This window comes from Prionailurus bengalensis, chromosome B2 (genome assembly GCF_016509475.1).
Source record: "Prionailurus bengalensis isolate Pbe53 chromosome B2, Fcat_Pben_1.1_paternal_pri, whole genome shotgun sequence".
NCBI lineage: Eukaryota > Metazoa > Chordata > Mammalia > Carnivora > Felidae > Prionailurus > Prionailurus bengalensis.
Genome location: NC_057349.1, coordinates 143,231,904 through 143,256,549, shown reverse-complemented (window position 1 = coordinate 143,256,549; position 24,646 = coordinate 143,231,904). Strand labels below are relative to the sequence as shown.

Below are 24,646 nucleotides of genomic sequence, written 5' to 3'. Positions count from 1 at the left end.
GTCAGTTATTCAACAATTTAAAAAGTCTGTACTGAGGGGTGCCTGGGTGGCTCAGTCGGTTGAGTGACCAACTTCAGCTCAGGTCATGATCTCGCGGTCCGTGAGTTTGAGCCCCACGTCGGGCTCTGTGCTGACAGCTCGGAGCCTGGAGCCTGTTTCAGATTCTGTGTCTCCCTCTCTCTCTGCCCCTCCCCCACTCATGCTGTGTCTCTGTCTCAGAAATAAATAAACATAAAAAATTAAAAAATAAAATAAAAATAAAAAGTCTATACTGAGACTTCCAGTTCCAGACAAGCAGGGATTCACCAATCCCTTCCCATTCCTCCCTCTTTCAAGTGAAAAAGCCCCGGACATAGCCCAACAAGCAAACATAGGAAGACTCTGGAGGTGGAAAGAAGCAAGGGAACTGGCTGGGGTTCTCAGGATTTGAGCGAGATAGTGGTGAGTTCCCTAAGTCTTCTTTTTGCTGCCTGCATATCCCATTCAGAGCCCTGGAAAAGCCTGCAACCTGGAACCACCAACAGGCGCAGGCCTGCTCCTTCTATCTATCCAGAAGACTAGGGGAAGGGTAACCGAGCAGAGCAGAAACCTTTTTACTACCCCTCCTCTAGCCAAACCCCAACAGAAAAACTGTCCTGGCCCTCCCAGTGGAGTCAGCGAGACTGAGCCAGGCAACTAATCTACCAGCCCGTGTGGCAACAACACCACCACACTCATCGGTGCTCTGATTTCCTCACTGAGGTGGTGTCAACATGGGTGGAGCAGGAAGCTGAACTTCCACTCCTACCCAGGGGCAGGGAGATGGTAAGAAATGGTACAAGTTGGTGCCCTACATTTGCTGGGGCAACAGCAGCAGAGCCATGAAGGAGCTGAGTTTTCAACCCTACCTGTCAGCAACAAAGCGAAACAGGTGCGATAAAGCAGGGCTGGTCAGAGCTCCACTCCTCTGCACCCCAGCACTGGTGTCAGTTGATAACAGCAAGAAGCTGAGATACCACCCCTACCAGGCACCTAGTTGACCCTCTGCTTTCACATGGGGCCTAGCAGGATGCTGAACTTCCATCTCCACCCATGCCTGCTGCTAAAACAAAAAAGCATGACTTCCTGCTACACAGATTAAATAAGATCCAGAGTGTCATGTCATAATACCCAAAATTACCAGGATACAATTAAAAAAATCGCTCATCCTACCAAGAACCAGGGAAGTCACAACTTGAAGGAGAAAAATCAATCAAGAAATGACAACACCAAGATGACTCAGATGTAGAAATTACCTGATGAACGTTTTAAAGCAATGATCATAAATGAATTCAGCAAAGTTGCAGGATATAAAATCAACGCACAGAAATCGGTTGCATTCCTATACACCAACAATGAAGCAACAGAAAGAGAAATCAAGGAATCGATCCCATTTACAGTTGCGCAAAAAAACCATAAAATACCTAGGAATAAATCTAACCAAAGAGGTGAAAAATCTATATGCTGAAAACTATAGAAAGCTTGTGAAAGAAATTGAAGAAGACACAAAAAATGGAAAAAGAGTCCATGCTCCTGGATAGGAAGAATATTGTTAAATGTCGATACTACCCAAAGCAATCTACATATTCAATGCAATCCCTATCAAAATGACACCAGCATTCTTCACAGAGCTAAAATAAATAATCCTAAAATTTGTATGGAACCAGAAAAGACCCCGAATAGCCAAAGCAATCTTGAAAAAGAAAACCAAAGCAGGAGGCATCACAATCCCAGACTTCAAGCTATACTATAAAGCTGTAACCATCAAAACAGTATGGTACTGGCACAAACAGACACTCAGATCAATGGAACAGAATAGAGAACCCAGAAATGGACTCACCAATGTTTGGCCAACTAATCTTTGACAAAGCAGGAAAAGAATATCCAATGGGATACAGACAGTCTCTTCAGCAAGTGGTGCTGGGAAAACTGGACAGCGACATGCAGAAGAATGAACCTGGACCACTTTCTTACACCATTCACAAAAATAAACTCAAATGGATGAAAGGCCTCAATGTAAGACAGGAAGCCATCAAAATCCTTGAGGAGAAAGCAGTCAAAAACCTCTTTGATCTTGGCCGCAGCAACTTCTTACTCAACACGTCTCCAGAGGCAAGGGAAACAAAAGCAAAAACCAACTACTGGGACCTCATCAAAATAAAAAGCTTCTGCACAGAGAAGGAAACGATCAGCAAAACTAAAAGGCAACCGACAGAATGCGAGAAGATATTTGCAAATGGCATATCAGATAAAGGGTTAGTATCCAAAATCTATAGAGAACTTCTCAAACTCAACACCCAAAAAACAAATAATCCAGTGAAGAAATGGGCAAGAGACATGAATAGACACTTCTCCAAAGAAGACATCCAGATGGCCAACCGACACATGAAAAAATGCTCAGCATCACTGATCATCAGGGAAATACAAATCAGAACCACAATGAGATACCACCTCACACCTGTCAGAATGGCTAACATTAACAACTCAGGTGACAACAGAGGTTGGCGAGGATGTGGAGAAAGAGGGTCTCTTTTGCATTATTGGTGGGAATGCAAGCTGGTGCAGCCACTCTGGAAAACAGTATGGAGGTTCCTCAAAAAACTGAAAATAGAACTACCCTACAACCCAGCAATTGCCCTATGAGGCATTTATCCAAGGGATACAGGTGTGCTGTTTTGAAGGGTCACATGCACCCCCATGTTTATAACAGCACTATCAACAATAATCAAAGTATGGAAAGAGCCCAAATGTCCATTGATGGGTGAATGGATAAAGAAGATGTGGTATAGATATATATCCAATGGAGTATTACTTGGCAATCAAAAAGAATGAAGTCTTGCGATTTGCAACTATGTGGATGGAACTGGAGGGTATTATGCTAAGTGAAATTAGTCAGAGAAAGACAAAAATCATATGACTTCACTCATATGAGGACTTTAAGAGACAAAACAGATGAACATAAGGGAAGGGAAGCAAAAGTAATATAAAAACAGGGAGGGGGACAAAACAGAAGAGACTCATAAATATGGAGAACAAACTGAGGGTTACTGGAGGGGTTGTGGGAGGGGGGATGGGCTAAATGGGTAAGGGGCATTAAGGAATCTCCTGAAATCATTGCTGCACTATATGCCAACTAATTTAGATGTAAATTTTAGAAAATAAAAAATAAAATTTTAAAAATAAATAAAGCAATGATCATAAAAAGTGCCTCAGTCAAAAGGGAATAATTATGACCATTCTTAAAACAAATGAAAAACAGAAAATATTAGCAAAGAAATAGAAGATCTACAAATGAACCAAATGGAAAATATAGAACTGAATCATGCAATAACCAAAGTTAAAAACTCATAGGACAGTTATCTTTCGTTTGGTTTTCAGACAGACGGCATTCTCTAATCGTCACTTTTGGTCAGATTACTAAGAAGCGCTGTTCAAAACGTCGTAATACCTGAGTTCAGCAGAAACTGCTTACAATTGAGAAAATGCCGCCTCTTGAAACGGATACAGAAGTGGAAACTGAAGAGGTTTTAAAGATGGACCATCATATGGTACAGGAGCTTACAGACCTATGCTCGAAGATAAAGAGGCTACTATCAGAGCACTTGGAAAAGTATAAGAGAATTGAAAAAGAACGGAAACATGCAAACCCGGTCAGTCACAAAAACGAATTACAGAAATAAATGAAAAACGAGAAACTCAGCATGCAGAAAAAAAGGGAAAAGATAGAAGAGACATCTACAGAATCTCTCCAAGAGTTGCAATCCATGCATAATAAGAATGCCTGAAATAGATGGCAAAGCAAATGAAGCAGAAACAATAATTCAGGAACCAATAGAAGAAAATTTTCCAGAGTTGAGGGACTAACTAGATCGGTAAATAGAAAAGCTCATAGGCTACCAGTAGAACTTAACAAAAAGAAAGCAACACTTTGGACATACCCTAGTGACTTTAAACTGGAAGATAAAGAAAAAATTCTACAAGTATTCAGAGAAAGCAGGTTACTTATAAAGGGGTAAAAGTCAGACTGACCTGGTATTTCTTTTGCAGCTCTAAATGCCAAAAAGACAATGAAGCAATGTCTACAGAGATTTAAGGGAAAAATAATTTTGGGCCAAGAATTCTGTATCCTGCTAAGTTATCATTTCTATACGAGGGCAACTGGAAGACATTCACAGATATTCAGGAGTTAAAGTATATCACCCAAATGCTGTCCTTGAAAAATGTGTTAAATGATGTTACTGCAACCCATAAACACCGTAAGTTAAAACAATTCAATTGTAGTGAGACAATTGTATGAAAAAAAAAAAATAGGGTAAAAAAAAAAGTGGGTAAGCATTAAAGCTAGTTAAACATCATTAAGATTAAATTGTTAGCTATAGGGTTATAAGACTAAGTGCAAAAATAGATTTGTAAGTTCAATCTAAAATTTCAGTTTCTCTCATTGTAAACTGAAAAAGTGTGGTAAATGTTTAATTTAGAAAGCAAGTAAGTGCTGTTATTTTTAGTAGGTAATGTAGATAAAGATATGCATGCTCTTCAGCTAAACATAAGTAAAATAAAAGGGCTTTGTCGGTGTGGACACGACACATAAAGGCATTCCAAGTGTTAATCTGACAAAATGGGAAATCAGTACAGTTTTATGTCCTCTATTTTTATTATAGAAGGGGGAAAAAGTAACAAGTTTATAATGTGAATACTGTGTAAAAAGAAAATTTCTAAATCCCTGGTTGGGGAGGTGGTAGATGAAAGCCTTGTTTTATGTACATCTTGTCCAGGGAAAATCAGTAGTTCCTGCTTCATATAGTAGTTTGTTATAAGTAAATTTGACACTGAGATAAGGTTACAGGTAGATTATAGTGTACCAGTTTTACAGATTGGAGAGGAAGTGCGAAAAACAGCAAGGAAACATTAAAATTAACATAAAATAGATTGACAGAGGTGAATTATCACACTCATAATCAGGCTAAATACCTCTGTTAAAAAGATTCAAATTGGGTCAAAAATCAGTCTCTGAACCTGAATGTTCACATTTGTACAAAACAAAGGATAAAGGAATTTAAAGATAATGAAAACCTTAAGTCATAAAAATTGAAGTAGGAGCAACGTTTTTATCAGAATTTAAGTTATAATAAAGTATAAAACTGTAGTATGTAATACTTAAGCTTTGTGTGGTAAATAACATGGCATTCATATGTAAAATGATCAGTATCTGAGTGGTAGTTTTACTGATGTATACATAGTTATTTCAATTGTAGACTTAAAATTGTTTCATTTTATGTACTTAATAAAGTAATTCCTAACATAAAAAAAAAAAACTCGTAGGACAGACTCATCAGAGCTGACATAGGGAACAATCAATGAGTTCAAAGTCAAATTGATGGAAATTACCCAGTTGGAACAACAGATAGAAAATAGACCACACACACACACACACACACACACACACACACACACTGCATCTCTTAAAAGAGCAAAAGGATAAAATTGGAATACTACAAACAAATCCGTACATATAAATTCAGCAAAATAAATGAAATGGACAAATTCTCCAAACTATAAACTATCAGAATTCACCTAAAATGGAATAGATATTCTGAGTTGCCATATAACTATAAAAGAGATTACATATCTAATTTAAAGACTTTCAAAAAAGAAATATCAGGCCCATATGGTTTCACTGGAAAATTCTACCAAACATTCCTCATTCCACCAAAAAAATCCTCATTGATTTTACATAATTTACACAATTTTACACAGTCTCTTCCAGAAAATAAAAGAAGAAGGAACACTTTGGGTGATCAGCATTACTGATACCCAAAGCAGACAAAGACACTAAAAACAAAACTATAAACCAATAGCTATCATGAATGTAGATGCAAGAATTCTCAATAAAATATTAGCAAATATAATCCAGCAATATATAAAAAGATCATATGCCATGACTAAGCAGGATTTATTCCAGAAATGCAAGGGTATTCCAACATTTGTACATCAATGTAATCCACCATATCATATAGGTTAAAGAAGAAAAAAATCCCATGATCATATTTATCGATGCAGAACAAGCATTTAACAGAATTCGATGTTCATTGATGATAAACACAGCAAATTAGGAATTGAGGGAAATTTTTTCAACTTTATGAAGAGCATCCACAAAATATCTACAGCTTACCTATCATACCTAATGATGAAAGAATGAATGCTTTCCCCCTTTAGACTGGGAAAAAAGGCAACGATGTCCACCCTCACTACTCTTATTCAGCATAGTACTGGAAGTTCTATCCAGTACTAGACCCAGATCAGAAAGAAAGAAGTAAAACGGTCCCTAATTGCAGATGAATTATTACATACATAGAAAATCTCAATGAATCTATTAAAAAAAGCCCTAGAACTAATAAGTGGGCTGAGTAACATCACAGGTACAAGGTCAACATACAAAAATCAGTCATATTTTTGTATACAGAAATATAATAAATCTAGAAAGTAACACACGGAAAATAAAATTGTAAACACAATACCATTTACAATCACTTCAAAACACTTGGAATACCTAGGTATAAATCTAACACAACATGTACAGGATCTATAAGATAAGAGTTACAAAGTGCGGATGAAAGAAATCAAGACCATCTAAAGAAATGGAGAGATATGCCTGGACTGGAAGATTCACCACAGCAAAGATGTTAATTCTCCTCAAATTGATCTGTATCACAATTTCTATCAATCTCAGCAAGATATATGTAGGGCTAGACAAGCTTATTTTAAAATTTGAAAAAGAAGTATAAAGTGGTAGGAATCACTCTACCCAACATTAAGACTTATCATGTATGACATTAGTAATCGTATTAACACAGGGCAGTGGAGGAATAGCTATATGGAACAATGAAACAGAATAGAAAACTCAAATATACCAGCACAAATACACTTGACTAATTTTTGACAAAGGGATAAAGAAGTTCAGTAGTGGAAAAATAGCCTTTTTAACAAATAGTGCAGAGCGATTGGACATCTGTAGACAAAAAAATTACATGAACCACAACCTAAAGAATACACCATACAAAAAAATTAATTCAGATGGATCATGAATTTAAATGTAAAATGTAAAACTATAAACTTTTAGGAGAAGCACTTCAGAATCTCGGGCTAAGCAGAGAGGTCTTAGATATAATACCCAAAATACAATCCAGAGAAGAAAGCATGGTAAATTGGACTTAATTGAAATAAAAAATTTGTGGGGCATCCTGGTGGTGCAGTCAGTTAAGCATCCGACTTCAGCTCAGGTCATGATCTCACAGTTTGTGAGTTCCAACCCTGCATCGGGCTCTGTGCTGACATCTCAGAGCCTGGATCCTGCTTCACATTCGGACTCTGTGTCTCCCTCTCTTTCTCTCTGCCCCTCCCCAGCTTGTGCTCTCCCTCTCTCTCTCTCAAAAATAAATACATAAATAAACTTTTTAAAAAATTAAAAACTTTTGTGATACGGAAAACCCTTATAAGAGGATAAAAACACAAGCTACAAACTGGAAGAAAATATTTGCAAACCACATATCCAGCAAAGATCTTAAATTTGGAATATTAAAGAATTCTCAAAACTCAGATTAAAAAAAAAAATCATCCAGGGGTGCCTGAGTGGCTCAGTTGGTTGAGGATCCAGCTTTGGCTCAGGTCATGATCTCACGGTTTGTGAGTTCGAGCCCCACGTCGGGCTCTGTGCTGACAGCTCAGAGCCTGGAGCCTGCTTTGGGTTCTGTGTCTCCCTCTCCCTCTGCCTCTCCCCCACTTGGGTTCTGTCCCTCTCTGTCTCTCTCTCAAAAATAAATAAAATGTGGGGAAAAAAACTGTTGAAAAGCTGAAACTTTTAAATAGTGATAGTGTTATGCCCAGAATTCGTGATCCCCAAAGACCACCAAGGAGCCGAGTCCGATGCAAAAGCAAAAGAGCCTTTATTCGAGTCCGGTGCAAAAGCAAAAGAGCCTTTATTCGAGCTAGCTCGAGCTCAATCCCCTACCTGCACCGAGGCAGCGGTGAGATACCAGGGAGAGAGAGCGAGTTTCAAAAGCACAAAGGTTTTATAGGGGTCTAGGGGCAGCCGATTGGCTGGGGAAGGGTCGTGGCCTCGGCCAATTGGCTGGGGAAGGGTCAGAGTCCTGTTACGCAGGTCGCTGGGCGTGTTTTGATCAGGAAGTTTGAACGGGTGAGCGGGAGGTTACTCAAGGGGAGGAGGCGCGATCTGAGGTTTCTGCGATTTTCCCGGAAAAAGGGTCATGTCGGGGACATAGTCACTCAAGGTAGAGAACACAGAACAAGATGGAGTTGGCCGGCGTAGGCCCGCCCTTTCAATAGTAACAAGAGTGAGGATGTGAAGCGATTGGAATGTCAAATGGTATGTTCCCTCTAGATAATTGTTTAGTAGCTACTTATAAGAACTAACAAGTCTTACGTAACTGTTTGAATCCACAATTTCCCTTAGACATTATCCCAAAGAAATGGGAACTTACATTTACATATAAACCTGTAAGGGGCACCTGGGTGGCTCAGTCGGTTAAGCATCTGACTTCAGCCCAGGTCATGATCTCACGGTTCATGGGGTTGAGCCCCACATCAGGCCCTCCGTTGTTAGCACAGAGCCTGCTTTAGATCCTCTGTTTCCCCCTCTCTCTGCCCCTTCCCTGCTGGTTCTCTCTCTCTGTCTCTCACTCAAAATAAATAAACTTTTTTTAACCTGTACATTAACAAACATTCATAGCACCTTTATACATGATAGCCAAAAACCAAAAACACATCCTGAGTGTCTTTCAATAGGTAAATGGCTAAAGAAACCTGGCACTTCCATGCAATTAAGTACTACTCGGTAACAAAAAAGAAAGGAACTATTGATATATGTAACAACCTGAATGGATCTCAAGGACATTTGGCCTAGTGAAAAAAGCCAATCTCATAAGGTTACATACTATATGATTCCTTACATGTAACATTCTCGAAAAGACAAAACTATGAAGATGGAGAACAGATTAGTGGTTGCCAGGGGATAGGAATGAATATAGGACTTAAGAACTATAAGGGAATACCCAAGAGAGCTCCTTTGTGGTGATAAAACAGATCCCTCTGTTGATTGGGTGATAGCTAACATAAATCTGTATTTGGGATAAAACCACATAGAACTATACACACAGACATAAACACAAATCAATGCTTGTGAAATTTGTGAAAACTGAATAAGATCTGTTTATATTTTACCAGGGTTAATTTTCTGATTTTGATATTGTGCTGAAGTTATATAAATTATATATTGCAGGAAGCTGAGTGAAGGGGACAAAGGACTCTACTATTTTTGCAATCTTTGATAAATGATTTCAAAAGAAAACTTTTTAAAAAGTTCTTTTTTAAAAAATATTTTGACTAGATTATGAAACAGTTAAGTAGGGCAATGTATTAATGTATTTCTACAATGAACTTACTTGCATTTATGTTATCCCAAATCTTTCCAGAGCTGACATTAGTAGTTCTGTTCCAGTAAGAAAATGGAAGTAAGTCAAGCATGATATTTGGAATAATGTAGAATGAACACAGGAAAAAAGCTTTCACTAGATGATCCCAATAATAATACTATATTAGTAATTATATTAGGAAAATGGAAGTATAAGTGATTCTTTTTTCTTCCTTTTTTAAAGAAATATGGGTAAATTATTTTATAATAAAAGGAAATGGTAACTACATAGAGGAGCTTTCCTATGTCAGGCATTATGTTAGGCTTGTTACATTATCTGATTTGTTCCTTGCAAACAAAAACTTTAGATATATGTCATTGGTATTGCTGTTGTACAGAGAAAACAGGATATCTGAAAACTTAGGTTGTTAGTCTGAGCTTTACTAATCCTCGTAATTAATAAACTGAAGACTTGGCATCTGAGCTTCAGAGCCCAGTGCTCTTCTTTCTACTATTTAACGCTCATATGGAGAGAGTTTACGATAGTGTTAAGTTAGGAAAAACCATATAAAATGTATGATTATCACAACTGCAAAAAACTGTGTGCATTTAAATGACAATAGCCAGGGTATTAGGGAAATGGGATTATGGGATATTTTCCTTTTAAAAATTTTAATGTTATTACATTGTTATTTCAATTAAAATGTTTTGCAGTTCTAATTTTAAATATTAATTTTTTTTCATGCAAAGTACTTTCATATTTCCCCTCTCTGTATATTTACCTTGAAATAAGACAGGTTAGCTATAAGAAATGACCACAGGGGCACCTGGGTGGCTCAGTCAGTTAAGTGTCCGATTTCGGTTCAGGTCATGATCTCTCAATTTGTGAATTCGAGCCCCGCATCGGGCTCTGTGCTGACAGCTCAGAGCCCAGAGCCTGTTTTGGATTCTGTGTCTCCCTCTCTCTCTGTCCCTACCCCACTCATGCTTTCTGTCTCTCTGTTTCTCTCTTAAAAATATATAAACATTAAAAAAAAATTAATGACCACAAAATGAGATATAGATATGAAATCAAGGACCTCTAAATACTGCAGAATACTGTGAATATATTTTTAATGCCTTAGTCACCTGTTGTTTTGTGCCCTTGGACAGGCTTTGTTTGGGTTAAGATGTTTTCTTTGTGAGCTAATATATTTTTTAAGGAAATTTTGTCTAAATGAAATTCAGATTTTTAAAAAATCCTGGTGCTTTTCAGTTCCTTAATTACTGAGGAGTTATATAGTATACTAGGTTACTAAGCATCCAAGAAATTTGTGGTAAAAAAACTTGAATGAGGAAAAACAACTTATTAGATAGGATTCTGTCACTGTTTATTCCAGTTAACAGTCATACTTTGAAGTATGCTTACTTACGTGCTTCATCAGATAACTATAATTACCTGACAAAGTTCAAATAGAATTGTAATCATTAAATCAGAAAGCATTATATGACAGATATTTTCATGCTATCCAGGAATCGCTTCTGCAATGGCAGTTCTGTGTGCTTTGAGAAAGATTTTCTAACTTTTAGAAGCCTTTTCTGTCACTCAGCCTGGGCAGCCTGATCCTATAGAAATTCAGAGACAGCAACAGGCTAAGAGGAGGGCTCTTGCCAAAAAACGAGCTCAAGAACAGTTCAGACCACGAACACCCGAGCCCGTGGAAGGCAGAAAGCACGTGGATGTGCAGACAGGTATGTGACCGTGCCATTGGCATCATGCCTCCTTGGTTTGCCCGGTTTTCTAAATCCGTTCATTTTTATTTGGCTTTTCCATTATTTACATATCTGTTATGCTATGCAGCACTGCTCCGATCACATGGTAGTAGGAGTCCATTCATTAAACAAATTCATAGACTATGTTATTACATCGGGTATGAGATGGGGTTAGAAAAGAATTTGATGACCAAATTAATTCTGTCTTAGCCCTTTTCACATACTCATTTCCCAAACTGTGATTATTTCTCCCCTTTTCTTTTTATAGCCCGACATGAATCACAGCTGGGACCTACAGGAGGAGAGAGCAGGGTAGTTCCATCTTGGCACTTTGTCTGTCTTTTAAAAGGAGTGAACTCATCCAGATCTGAGTCCTCCAACTCTCTCACCCCTGCCTTTTCTGTTCTCTGCTTTTAATCTCCTCTCACTGCGCATATTCCCCCCGGGGCCACACAAGCTCTGCTGGGCCAGTGCCAGGCTTTCTTGCTTGTCTGCCGGTTCTGAGCTAGGGAGGCTTACCTGGACCTAGAGGTCCCAGCTGTGTTGTTGTCAGAATCTTGGTAATCAGACAATACTTGGTGTTTTCCTTGGACTGATGTAACTATTAAGGATTCACCTTGGGGCGCCTGGGTTGCTCAGTTGGTTGAGTGTCCGACTTTGGCTCAGGTCATGATCTCGTGGTCTGAGTTCGAGCCCCACGTTGGGCTCTGTGCTGACAGCTCAGAGCCTGGAGCCTGCTTCGGATTCTGTGTCTCCTTCTCTGTCTGCCCCTCGCCTGCTCATGCTCTGTCTCTCTCTGTCTCAATAATAAGTAAAAACATTAAAAAAAAAAAAAAAAAAGGATTCACCTTGCACCTTGTCAAGATGATGAGTGGTTTCATCAGTTATTTCTGGGTAGTTAGGGCAGATGGAAGAGAACTACTTCATGCCTTTTCCCCCTACCCTGGGGCCAAGTCTAGAATGAGGATATGTCTGTAATTAGGCAATATAGTTGTAAATCTGTAAGAGCTAAATTTTAGTGTTTCTTTATACCAGCAGAATATTAAATGATACAGGAGCAATTACTTTGTGTTGAGTTTTCCTACATCTCAGAAACTATTCCAGTCCTCTACGTGTATCTCCTTTCTTTATTATTAGAAGGACTCCTTGTGATGGTAATTATGATCCCTTTTACAGATAAAGAAACTAAGGCTCTAAGAAGATGTAACTTGACTAGGTCCTATGTTCAACATCTGACTCCAGTTCTCATGTTCTTTGCATGATAACCACGCTGACCTTGCCTCACATAAATTATTCCTAAGGTGAAATCTGTTTTCATAAGCCTGCTTATAATCTATAGCCTAGAGGGAACATCAGGTAACATAGTGACATGGTGCATAATTTTTTAAATATCCAGGAATTTTCAAATCTTTACACATTTACTATCTTAGAACTCAGTTATATAGGTGGATTATTAACTTTTCATCCCCAATTATACTTTGCATCTTACAAACATCTAGGCCTCATGTTCTCCTTTAGTTCTGTTTTCAAGTACAAAGCTCAGTGCTTTCTCAACATTCAATAAATGTCCTAGCCTGACTAGCCCTTGGGTCTTCCAAATACATAAAAATGCTTAGTACAATATGTGAATTTAGTCCCACATTTGAGCACTTCTTTTCTGATCCATTTAATTCTGTTTTGAAGGAGCTAAAGTTTCCATACACATATATGCCTAAAAGAGACCAGAATTTCAAACTCAATGCGTATGGTATTCTCTTAGAAATGTACCTTGAAGAAATTGCTGACCGTATAATAGAAGTTGATGTGGAATGCCAAACAGATGCATTTTTGGACAGACCACCAACACCACTCTTTATTCCTGCCAAAACTGGCAAAGATGTGGCCACCCAAATACTAGAAGGAGAGGTACAGTACTTTATCTGGACTTCCCTCTATCTTCTTTATAAACAGGTTAAGTTAGGTTTAGTTAAAAGCTTACAAACCACTTCATAATCAGAAAGATTCTACTTATTGGATTTCTTTCCAACTGTACTTATAATAGTTTTATCCTGAAATAGCATATTCTGATTTCTCCTCTTTGCAGATCAGAAGTAAAAATCATTAGAAATATTTTTAGAATGTCTGCACTTTGATTTTTGTGTGTTCGCATACTTGATTAATGTCTGAATACAAGGTAAATTTGTACCAAATAAAGAAAAATACCCTCTCTGGTATAAGATACTGGTATAAGAGGTCCACTGTTAGCTGCTTATAAATTATATAATTTTCATTAAGATAATCTCCCTATGTTAGAAAAAAACTAAAATAATTTCATTTTCATATCAATGTAGAATACATAAATAAGCCAGTTTATGAAATGGAAGAAGAGAAGCCATGCTTATGTGCATAATGACTTGGGTGAGATTTAAGACTTGAAGGAACTTGAAAGAACTTCCATTGAAATTGAGAAATAAAATAAGTCTTCACAAACTACATCCAAGGGTATAGCTGCCTCTAAACCCTGGGGAAGAACCACCAAAATGCCCTTTATTCTTGTTCCTTAGTTCTTCAAAGTGTTAGTGAAAACAAACCAGTAAAAATTGAGTCAAAAGGGCAAAAACTGAGAAATACAAGGATATTTCTTTCAGGTTTCAGAGTCTGCTCTTAAAATTATTGAGTATCAGGGTTCATTTCGATGGCTCTGTAGGTCTTTATATAATTTGGACTCAAAATGATTTTTGCCTGTAAATGAAATGCTTATTGTGTGTGCCCTGTGGGGCTGTGTTGAGTGTTGGAAACCATTAAGTAAAGCACCATCACAGCATCTATAGCACACACAAGATCCTCAATAAACAGTATCCTGTCATGACTACTTTTCTGGATGTTGTTTCTTTCAGCATTTGGTTCATGACTCAGATTTTAAATTTGCTTTGTTTTGTGTGTTTAAGCTCTTTGACTTTGATCTTGAAGTTAAACCAATGTTAGAAGTTCTGGTGGGAAAGACCATTGAGCAGTCTCTTTTGGAAGTAATGGAAGAAGAAGAGTTGGCTAACCTGCGGGCCAGTCAGTATGCGTATGAAGAGTTACGCAACGTCGAACTTGCTGAAGTCCAGCGACTTGCAGAGCAAGAGAAACGACACAGAGAGGAAAAAGTATAGAACTCTAGTTTTCTTTCTTAGACAGTCTTTGGATGTTTAACAGATCATGTTCTGAATCACACGTAGTATGTCATAGAGCTAGAGATCTTTGCAAATATGTTAGAAAAGAGTTTGTTGCTCACTTATCTCCTATAGATCACAGAACTTTTACACACAGAAGCACATTCTTTAATACCAGCTTACGTATATGTACCTAGAGTTCCCAAAAGTTTCTAAGTGTAATTTTAATTACATTTGTAATTACATTTAATTTCATTTGTAATCACATATGTCCCGACTGAAAGGCAGTCTTACGTATCAAGATTCCTAGCAAAGGAAATGTATTGGTTTTTCCATAATCAGTGGCAGAAAAGTAGAAGGGAAAAGTGGACTAGATTGGGGATGGGTGTGGTGGAGAAGCAGAGGATCCAGACAGAATTCTGGGTCTTTTTTCTCAGTGGCCAGACCCTTCTCTATACCCTAGGGATTCTCCAGAACTTCTTTGCATAATATTGCTTCACATTACAAGTTTTTAGAACTTTTAATAAGAAAAGTTCTAGGATCTAGTTTTTAAAATATGCCAATAACCTTCAATTAGGAAATGATAGGCTCAGTCATCTTTTAAGACTTCTTCTGGGTCTGGCAATAATTGTCGCCCTCTGTTGGACACCGAATGTATAAATTATGTAGGAGTGACTGAATACCTAAAAGAGTTCAAACAATTTCCCAAAGAGTCTCACTCACAGCACAGAATAGCTTAGTTGTTGGGATATTCTGCTCAGTACCTAATTAAATTGACTTTTAGTTTTTCTCCAAAATGAATAATTAATTGCGTAAAGGGCATAGGGCTTATGGTAGAGATTATGCAAATGAAGACCATTTGTTTACAAATGTAAAATGATCGGTGGCAGTATTAGCTTTATTGAAATAATCAGTGAAATGCTCATCAAAGGAAACTTCTTATTTATTTGCTATTAGGAAATATACTGTGAAAACAATGAAGAATACAAATCGTCTAAATTTATATTTACTTAAATTCTGAAAATAGACTTAATAAGAAACTACGTTAATTTTCCCACTTCCACATGGGAGCAGAGAAGATGGTTCATTAGCTCTATAGATATCCTATGGTCTACAAAAAGCAACAACAAAAAAAGGTTTATAATTTTCAGAATTTTATGAATTCAAAGAATCATTACAAATGACACAACTCGTTGGCCCAGGTACTTTAAATGAAGATATCTGAGCAACTATAATTTTCATATTGGTAGTTTATTATAATACTAGTTGCTAATAATAGTTATATATTATTCTTTGCTAACACCCATACGGTCAACCGTGCACGTGTTGAAATTCTTTTGCTTAAAAATGGGTCAGCAGATGAATTTCACCTGAAGCTCCATCCCTTGTTTGACTTCTTGTTTGAAATTCTCTAAAACCTTCATGCACCATTAACGGATTCCTCGCTGTCCACGCTTTGATCCAAACCCGCGTCCAGATTCTTGCCCTCAGCGCACGCGGCGCTGGGGGAGGACGGGGCGGCTGAGTAACCGTGTGCGGGCGTGTCTTGTGCGTGCAGGAGCGCCGGAAGCGACAGCAGTGGGAGGTGGTGTACAAACACGGCGAGACGGCGCAGAAAGTGGCGGCGCGCGTGTTCGCCCAGCGGTACCTGGCCGACCTTCTCCCCTCGGTGTTCGACAGCCTCCGGGACGGCGGCTACTTCTACGACCCCGTTGAAAGAGGTTTGTGGGGGTGTTGTCAGGTCACTCTGCTACTGTCCGCTTCCTCTGAATGCTTCCAAGTAATCCCGTGCCCGTTTCCGTTCGGAATTGGAATCTATCTTTGACACCAGCTCTGAAAGTCAATTCGAGTCGTGTTAAGTTAGTACTATTACTAATGAGGGGTATGCTAGAAAGACCTGGACTTGTCTTTTGCTGAGAAGCAGCACTGGGCAGTAGGAAGAACTAGGACCTGATGTCAAAAACTTGAGTGCGGGCCCCAGTTGCATCCTGGGTCAGCTGTATGACCTTCAATTTCCTCATGGGTGAAATGAGGATTATTTAGGAGCTAAATGTCAAAATATGTGTGGAACACGATGTGTATAAAATATGCGTGTACGTACTTGTAACTTTTTCTCAGCTGACTCCCTGTTCTGCTCAAAAACCCTTAAAGTCTTCATTCGCTTAGGTGTGGACACCATCCCAGGGCCTGTATTAGGTGTGGGAGATAAAAACAAGGAGACCTGTCTCTGAGCTTAGAGAATCGCACCTGTCAGCTCTCTGTCCACCCTCTGAGCCCCACCCCTCAGCTAGTCAGGCCAAATGAACAGTTTCTCAGAGCTGCCCTCCTTCCTCACGTTCAGAAGCATTTAAATTCACAAAATGTGTACAGGTCCTATTTCAAATGGCTAATAGTATTTGGGGTCAGAGTTCAGTAATATTAATTTTCACTGGTTACAGATTCAATTCAGTACACATGCATAAGGGGTCAGATTACAGACAAATATTATTAGTTTATATTGTACTTTACCATTTCTGTAGTATTTTTTATACATGATAGCATTGATACCAGTAACCCTGGGGGGTAGATAGAGCAGATCAATTCCCATTTTTCAGAAGTAGAAACTGAAGCCCAGAGAAGTTAAATACCTTCTCCCAGACAGGCAGGGAAGCCGTTAGGCCTGGGACTCTGACCCCAGGTCCAGTGCTCTTCCTGTGCTTCGTTGCCGCCTCCTTGGGGTCTAGCTAGACTGCTGTTAGCCACACAGAGTCTGGTAACCTTTTTTCCCCTCATGAATTGCTAAAAAAAAAAAAAAAAAAAGTCACAGATCATTGAGAAGCTTGCAAATGAGATTCATGCCTCAGATTAAAAAATTATTTATAGTAGTGAATATAATATTCTATTATACTCTCTATTGTCACCCCATTGAAAAGTAACAGATGCTACCCCCTCCCCAAAAAAGCTATTTTGAAACATTAAAATGTATATTGTAATGGATCATATTTTTTAAAAGGCTTACACAGTAGATTTCCATTTCAGTTTGAACAAATTTATCACTAATGGAAGCACCTAGTTTCATTAAAATTAATGTTGTATAAGTCTATTTGATATTTTAAGTGTTAAGAAAACAGTGGGGGGGGGGGGGTTGTGCTAGGTGGCTCAGTGAGTTAAGCCTCCAGCTGTTGATTTTGGCTCAGGTTATGATCTTGAAGTTTGTGAGATCGAGCCCATGTCAGGCTGCACACTGACAGTGCAGAGCCTGCTTGGGATTCTCTCTCTCTGCTCCTCCCCTGTTCTCACGTCTTCTCTCTCTCTCTCTCTATCTCTCAAAATAAATAACCTTAAGATAAATAAGTAAATAGAACTGTGTTAATGAGCCTTCAACATTAGGGGGAAAGCACAGATTCTTCCTATCTATAATGATTCATAAATAAATCATTATAATGAAATTATAATGAATTTCATTTTAACAAAATTAACTTTTTTTAATTACAGATATTGAAATAGGATTCCTTCCATGGCTAATGAATGAAGTTGACAAAACCATGGAATACAGTATGGTGGGAAGAACAGTGCTTGACAGTAAGTTGTTTTATTTTATGTAAAAGTCATTTCTGAGGCTCCTGGCTGGCTCAGTCAGTAGAGCATGCAACTCTTGATCTCGGGGTTGTAAGCTCAAGCTCTGTGTTGGGTGTAGAGATTACTTAAAAAAAAATTTTTTTTTTAAAGAAAAGTCATTTCTGAAATGTTCCAATAGAAAGAATGAATAGAAGAAAGATGTTAAATTTTATAGTTTTAGTTTTTAAAGTTTCATTATATCAATTGTATTAACAAAGGCGCATATTTTTACCCTCAATAATACTTTTGGTTGTTGTATAATTTGGTCAGAATCAATATCTTCTGTCATTACTTTATAAATGATATTCTGGTAAAACATGCATTGAATGTAATTCATATTCAGTGCGTTAAGTGGCACAGAAGTTAAATGTGCCGATATCGTGTAAAAGGTTACAATACAGGGAAGGGATGAGGCCTGGTGAGTGCTTTATAGTCCTCTGTAAGTCAGCATTATAACTACCCAAATCCGAACAGTCAGTGATTTTTCCACATAAAATTTTTCAGTGTTGATTCGTGAGGTGGTTGAGAAGAGACTGGCTGCGTATGAGCAGAGGGACGACCAGCCCCCGGCCGGGAAGCCTAAGGACGAGCTCGGGGGGTCCGGGAGGACGACAGAACCACCAGTGGGTCATGAACTCCAGGAACAAAGCACAGCACAGCCACAGAGGCCACTTCTGGGAAGAGACTCCCTGCAAAGAACACCAGACGATGGAAGGTATATGGAGAGTGTGTTAGCCCAAGAAACGAAGCTTATGGAAGAAGTAGAGTATGAGCAAACAAAAATAAGGAAAACCTCGGGGACAGAAGTGCTACAACCAAGGGGAGACTTCCAGCCATGAAACCAATCAACGGCCAGTCAGCATTGCAAGCAATCAGGTAATGGTGCGCAGGCCCCCTCAGGTTATGGAAATTATGCTGCATTTACTCAACATGTCTTTTTGTCTACTGGATTGGACAAATCAAATATGTTGAAATAATAAAACTAATTAAAATGAAACTTAATTCATTTATTTACTGGTAGACTATCTAGAAGCTATACTGTAACTCTAATGAGAATCATGTCTATTACAAACTTTACCGCTAATATAACTAACAAATATATTTTCCCTTAATTTTTCTAATTTTGTGGGTTAGTTTTTTTTTTTTTTTTTTTTAGTATCATATTTCATGTTAGATATCAGTGCTGTCAGCCAGTAAGCCTTTTTCTTCTTTATGGGAAAACCATTTAACCTCCTCCATGCAAGAATACCTGTTGTGTCACTGAAAGCTGTAGTGCCCCCTCCTGGCAAGGACAAGAAATATACCCTTATTTGTGTCAAACTAAATAGATGGTTGGTTACCCCTTCCATCTGCAATATTCAGGTAAAGCCCAAGAGTCTACAAATTGGTAATATGCGCTTGTCCATTTTTTTCACATTTCTATTAAAAAAATTCAAACAATACCAATGAAGCTAAAGTCTCTATTGCCCTTATGCAGTTCCACTCCCCTCGTCAGTGTTATCATTGTTATAATTAGGTGAGTACCTTCTAGGCCTTTTTCAAGATATACATATACATTTAAAACCTAAAAATATAGGGGTTGACTTTTCTTTATATAAATGTAAATGTATAGTTTGCATTTTTCACCTAACAATATATCATAGACCTTAAAGGTTAGTACATATAAATCTCTTTTTTTTTTTTTTTTTTTTAATTTTTTTTTTCAACGTTTATTTATTTTTGGGACAGAGAGAGACAGAGCATGAACGGGGGAGGGGCAGAGAGAGAGGGAGACACAGAATCGGAAACAGGCTCCAGGCTCTGAGCCATCAGCCCAGAGCCCGACGCGGGGCTTGAACTCACGGACCGCGAGATCGTGACCTGGCTGAAGTCGGACGCTTAACCGACTGCGCCACCCAGGTGCCCCATAAATCTCTTTTTTAAATCTGGTAAGATATTATATGTTATGACTATATTGTAGGGAATTCACATTTGACTTTTTAATCTAAACTTGTCTGAAGAGTTTACCTGGACTGTTGAAAATCACAGATATTTTCTCTCTCAAGTCAGATTAACCTTAAGCAGTCATTGAAGCCCTCTGAAGCTTTAGGTAGATACAGCCTATTTTCCTCAGAATATTTGTAGTGAGCTGTAGTGAGTTGAAATAACTTGCAGTTATTAACACGTTTACCTTAGTTTCTTTTGAAGATAGATACCAAAAATGTATCCACATTTTAAAAATGGAGAAAGAACATTTTCCTCCATTTGTAAAAAATGCACCATATGTCTACATAGCATTATATGCTTTTCAAACCATTTTCCCATGTATTATACCACTTTATCATTTTAACCTCGTAGCAACCCTTCTGAAGTATGTGTGGCAATATTTTTATTTTCATTTTTAACAGTCTTATTAGTTAGGTCAGCCAGCAAACATTAACTGCATGCCTGCTGTCTATTGGGCCCTGTGTAGGAGACTGCCAGTAACAGCCTAGCAGTGGGCTAAATAAAGTAGGGGTATAAATAAGGAAACCACAGCTCAGGGATTTTAGGTGATTTGCCATGAGTCACAAGCCTCGTAAGTAATGGGATGGAAGCTAGAACATAAATCTTCCTTCTAATCTACTGTACTTTCTTGTAAACAACCTTGAGCCCTTGTGAGATACAGAGAATAACTTTAAATAAATTATTGCATCAGCAGCATTTTTAAAAATTGGAATCACACCTGTTACCATTGCTAGGTTATTCCATCTTGTTAAAGTCTCTATGAGCATCCTAAAGTATACAAGATATTAATTTTGGAAAGAACAGCAAGACATTTTTTTTATTGGGATCACTGTGAATCATTATTATTGATTTTAAAAAACCTGCAGTTTTAAAGATGCTTTCAAAATGGATTGGAGGTTGATTATCATCTACAATTCTAATCCTCTTTTACAGTAACCTAATCCATTAAACACTTTGCAGATGTCCCATTAAACATCCAGACTTGTGCTCTATAATTCCATGAATTAAGTCAGTTTATTAAATATATGAAAATCTGTAGACTCCACACTGAAATCGGTTAAGTTTAACTGCCATCCTATTAGATGCTACAGAGAAACAAAAATGATTAAGAGGTTAGGTGACTGTCCCTGTGAGAAAACTTAGAGAAGCAGGTTATATATTATCTGGAGAAAAATTATTGAATGGAAACTTTAAATTGGCTTTGCCTACATGTGCTGATACTCTTCTTATGAGTTCTTTTCCTTTCCATCATTTCTACTAACACTAAGCGAACAGATGCTAAATAGTAATAAAATTCATGTTATGTAATAAATTTATAGAGACTGTCATCCCTGACAGTGATAAATTCCCACATCACTAAAATAGGGCAGAGAGTTCAAAGTAGTTTTCTCCAGTGTAGGCGTCTTGGTGTTCAAGTCATTCTGACTTCTGTTGAGCTAAGGGGTGTTGGCACGGCCTGGGAAGTCACTCAGGGCAGCTCAGGGCAGTGACTGGAAGCCTGGATACCGGAGCCAGACCGCCTGGGCTTGCTTTCTGTCCTGCAAGAATACAGTCTTCACCACACATTAGGTGGTTTGCCTTTGTTATTAGGAAAAAGAACCGACTTATCAGTCATGTCCTATTTCTGAAATATGGCAGGGTGGGAAACCTGCAGAAGGAAAAACTATTTGGAGACTATAATTCCTTTGAAAGTCATAACGGGGATGGGACAAGTGGCATTTTCATGTCATATCAAAATGTTATGGTACCATAACCATCAAAATGTTAATGATCCCCATTTCTTCTCTCCTAGAAGGCTTTCATTTTCTTATCATGGTGTTAAAACATATCAACCACAACAGCTACATTTTTTAAATCTATAATCTTATTTTCATGTGCTTCACTTACTATGAAAAATTTGGCACATTCTGCTTTTCTGTTTTGTTTATAAGTGAATTACAGAAAGTATTTATATACATTCTATAGCGTAATAGCTGTAGCCATTTATCTTAATTTATTTAGCCTAAAGGCATTCTGGAGAAGTCCAAAACAGGGATTTAATTTCCCCACAGACCAATTAGCACCTATTGTTTCTTAGCCATAGTTCCCAGGTCTAACCAGAACCAGCCTTCTCCTGACAAGCACAGGAGAAGCACATCAGAAGCACAAACAAGAATGTTGCAAATCAGGTTTTTATCACTATGATAAAAAATACTGTTAGTGATATTGGATTGGTGTCTGTAATCTCCCTTTGAATTGAAGGATATTTACCTTTGGGTGTTAGTGTTAGTGATATCAACTTACAGATTAAAATTTAATGAATTGATAGCTTAGATGATGTTTTTGTTTTTCATAAACCATGAGAATAGTATAACTGAAATATGTGAGAAGATACAGTGATGACACTATAATTTTGCTTATAAATAAAATCTATGAAAAATTGAAGATAATTTCAGGATAAAAGTATCTTGAAGATAACATTTAAACAATTTTAAATCTTTTTTTTAACGTTTATTTATTTTTGAGAGAGAGAGACAGAGACAGAGCATGAGCAGGAGAGGGGCAGAGAGAGAGGGAAACACAGATCCGAAGCAGGCTCCAGGCTCTGAGCTGTCAGCACAGAGCCCGATGCGGGGCTCAAACTCACTAACTGCGAGACCATGACCTAAGCTGAAATCGGACGCTTAACCGACTGAGCCAACCAGGTGTCCCGAGCAATTTTAAATCTTTTGAGAAGAGTTCAAAGCATGAATAAATTTTTATCGCTATATGCATCAATAATTTTTGTAAATATCAAAGCATTTTTAAATAGTTTATTAGCTCTTTTTTTAAGTTTCATTTTTATTATTATTTATTTTGAGAGAGAGAGGGTGTGCAGAGAAGGGGCAAAGAGAGGGAGGGAGAAAATCCCAAGCAGACTCTACACTGTCAGCCACAGAGCCCAGCACGGGGCTCAAATCCACAGACCATGAGATCACGACCTGAGCCGAAACCAAGAGGCAGACACTTCACCAACTGAGCCACCCAGGCACCCCAGTATTAGAACATTTTTATTTGCACTACTGTATATATGGTCTTCTAACATTTTAGAGTATACTGATATCCATATTTACCACTAGGTGTCAGTAAAACTCTAAGGTAAAGTGAACTTGCCTCCAACTTCATACATGATGAGAACGAGACCTTGGTAGACAGAGTTCAAAAATACATTGTATTCCTTGGAGACACTAGACTCACAGTGAATTTTTTATCTTGCCCTAAATGGCAGCTGCCACTGCCAGCTCTGCAGAGGTGCCAGTGGAATCCAACCTGTATCTGAACCCTTAAAATGGTTGTTGTAGAGAGGACCTTAGCTGTCAGATACTCTAGTCTTCTATCCAATACAGTATGTTTAACAGTGCCCAGTTATCATGTTTAGTTTGGTCTCCCCAGGCCCAGGCTATGGTAAATAAATGCTTAGTCAATTACATTATTGGATAGTTCTCATTATCAGAAGTTTCTCTTATACTGAGTCAGAATCTGTTCCATTATAACCTATGCTTTTTGGTCATAATCCTACCATTTGGCATGAGTATGGTTCAGGGAAACAGAACAATTTTATTACCATATTAGCCCTGTCCTATACTCCAGTAACTTTTTCCTTTCTTCCAAGCTTTTCTTTCTCTGAATGAAATATCACCACTCTTCCCAATTATTCCTCATATGGCATAGTTTCAGAACTTACTCATTCTCCATCCTGGTTACTGTTATCTTGAAACTCCTATTTGTTCAACATCATCTTAAACATGTTTCCCAGAATTACATATACCACTACAGATGTAATCTAACTCAGCAAGGAGTACTGTGGCATTAGGATCTCCCATGATTTGGACATCACCAACTCACTTGTAAATTCAGTTATCTAGAAACCTCATTCTTAAAACATAGAGAAAAAGTCAAAATGATTTCTAGGCAGTCACAATGTCACAAAAGTCCACACACTTTGCAGTGGGCTATCCAAAGCTTTTTAGCGTATTGCTAACCAATTTGGCTATTTGATTATTAACTCCACAACATATTGGCAATAATATATTAACAAGGAAAAAGGGACTGCTGTGGGAAGACTCATAGGCTAACATTTATAAGAAAAAGGCAGGAGGGGCACCTGGGTGGCTCAGTTGGTTGAGCATCTGACTTTGGTTCAGTTCATGATCTCATGGTTCATGAGTTCGAGCCCCACATTGGACCCGCTGCCATCAGCCTGTCAGTGCAGAGCCCACTTTGGATCCTCTGTCCCTTCTCTCTATCCCTCCCCTACTTATGCTCTCCCAAAAATAAATAAATACATTTTTTTTAAAAAGGTAGGGAAAAAAGATAAAAAGCACAGTGGTATGGGACCAAAACTGAATATTCCTCAACATGCCCTGAATACATCATTATATTACAGCTCAGTACAGAGATTAATGTTTATGGAGGAAACACTTCTAGAATGGTGGAGTAAGGACCTCTGAAAATCTCCTCTATAAAAGCAATGAGAACACAGGCAAAATTGTCAAAAATCAAAATTTTCAGAACTCTGGAAATTAACCAAAAACTTGCAACAATGAATAACATTTATTCAAGAAAAATGGCTGAATCTCATTATGAACAGTAAAGCTTGTGCTATTTTACCTTGCTCTATTCCCATCTCATTCTTCCCAGCTCCACCATAGCCGTGAAAACCAACAGACCCAGAACCACAGTAACTGAGAAAACCAGCAGCCCATCAGGC

General features: G+C 38.1%; 1 protein-coding gene across 1 annotated transcript in view; it reads left to right on the top strand.

The window, feature by feature from the left end:
- Window positions 1-18,928, top strand: part of RSPH3 (radial spoke head 3) — a 29,710-nt gene extending 10,782 nt beyond the window's left edge. Inside the window, 6 exon segments of the mRNA XM_043593202.1 lie at window positions 11,035-11,176; window positions 12,957-13,102; window positions 14,125-14,328; window positions 15,893-16,055; window positions 17,809-17,895; window positions 18,436-18,928. Coding sequence (XP_043449137.1) covers window positions 11,035-11,176; window positions 12,957-13,102; window positions 14,125-14,328; window positions 15,893-16,055; window positions 17,809-17,895; window positions 18,436-18,770 — 1,077 coding nt within the window. The 3' untranslated portion in view covers window positions 18,771-18,928.
- The last annotated feature ends 5,718 nt before the right edge of the window (window positions 18,929-24,646 follow it).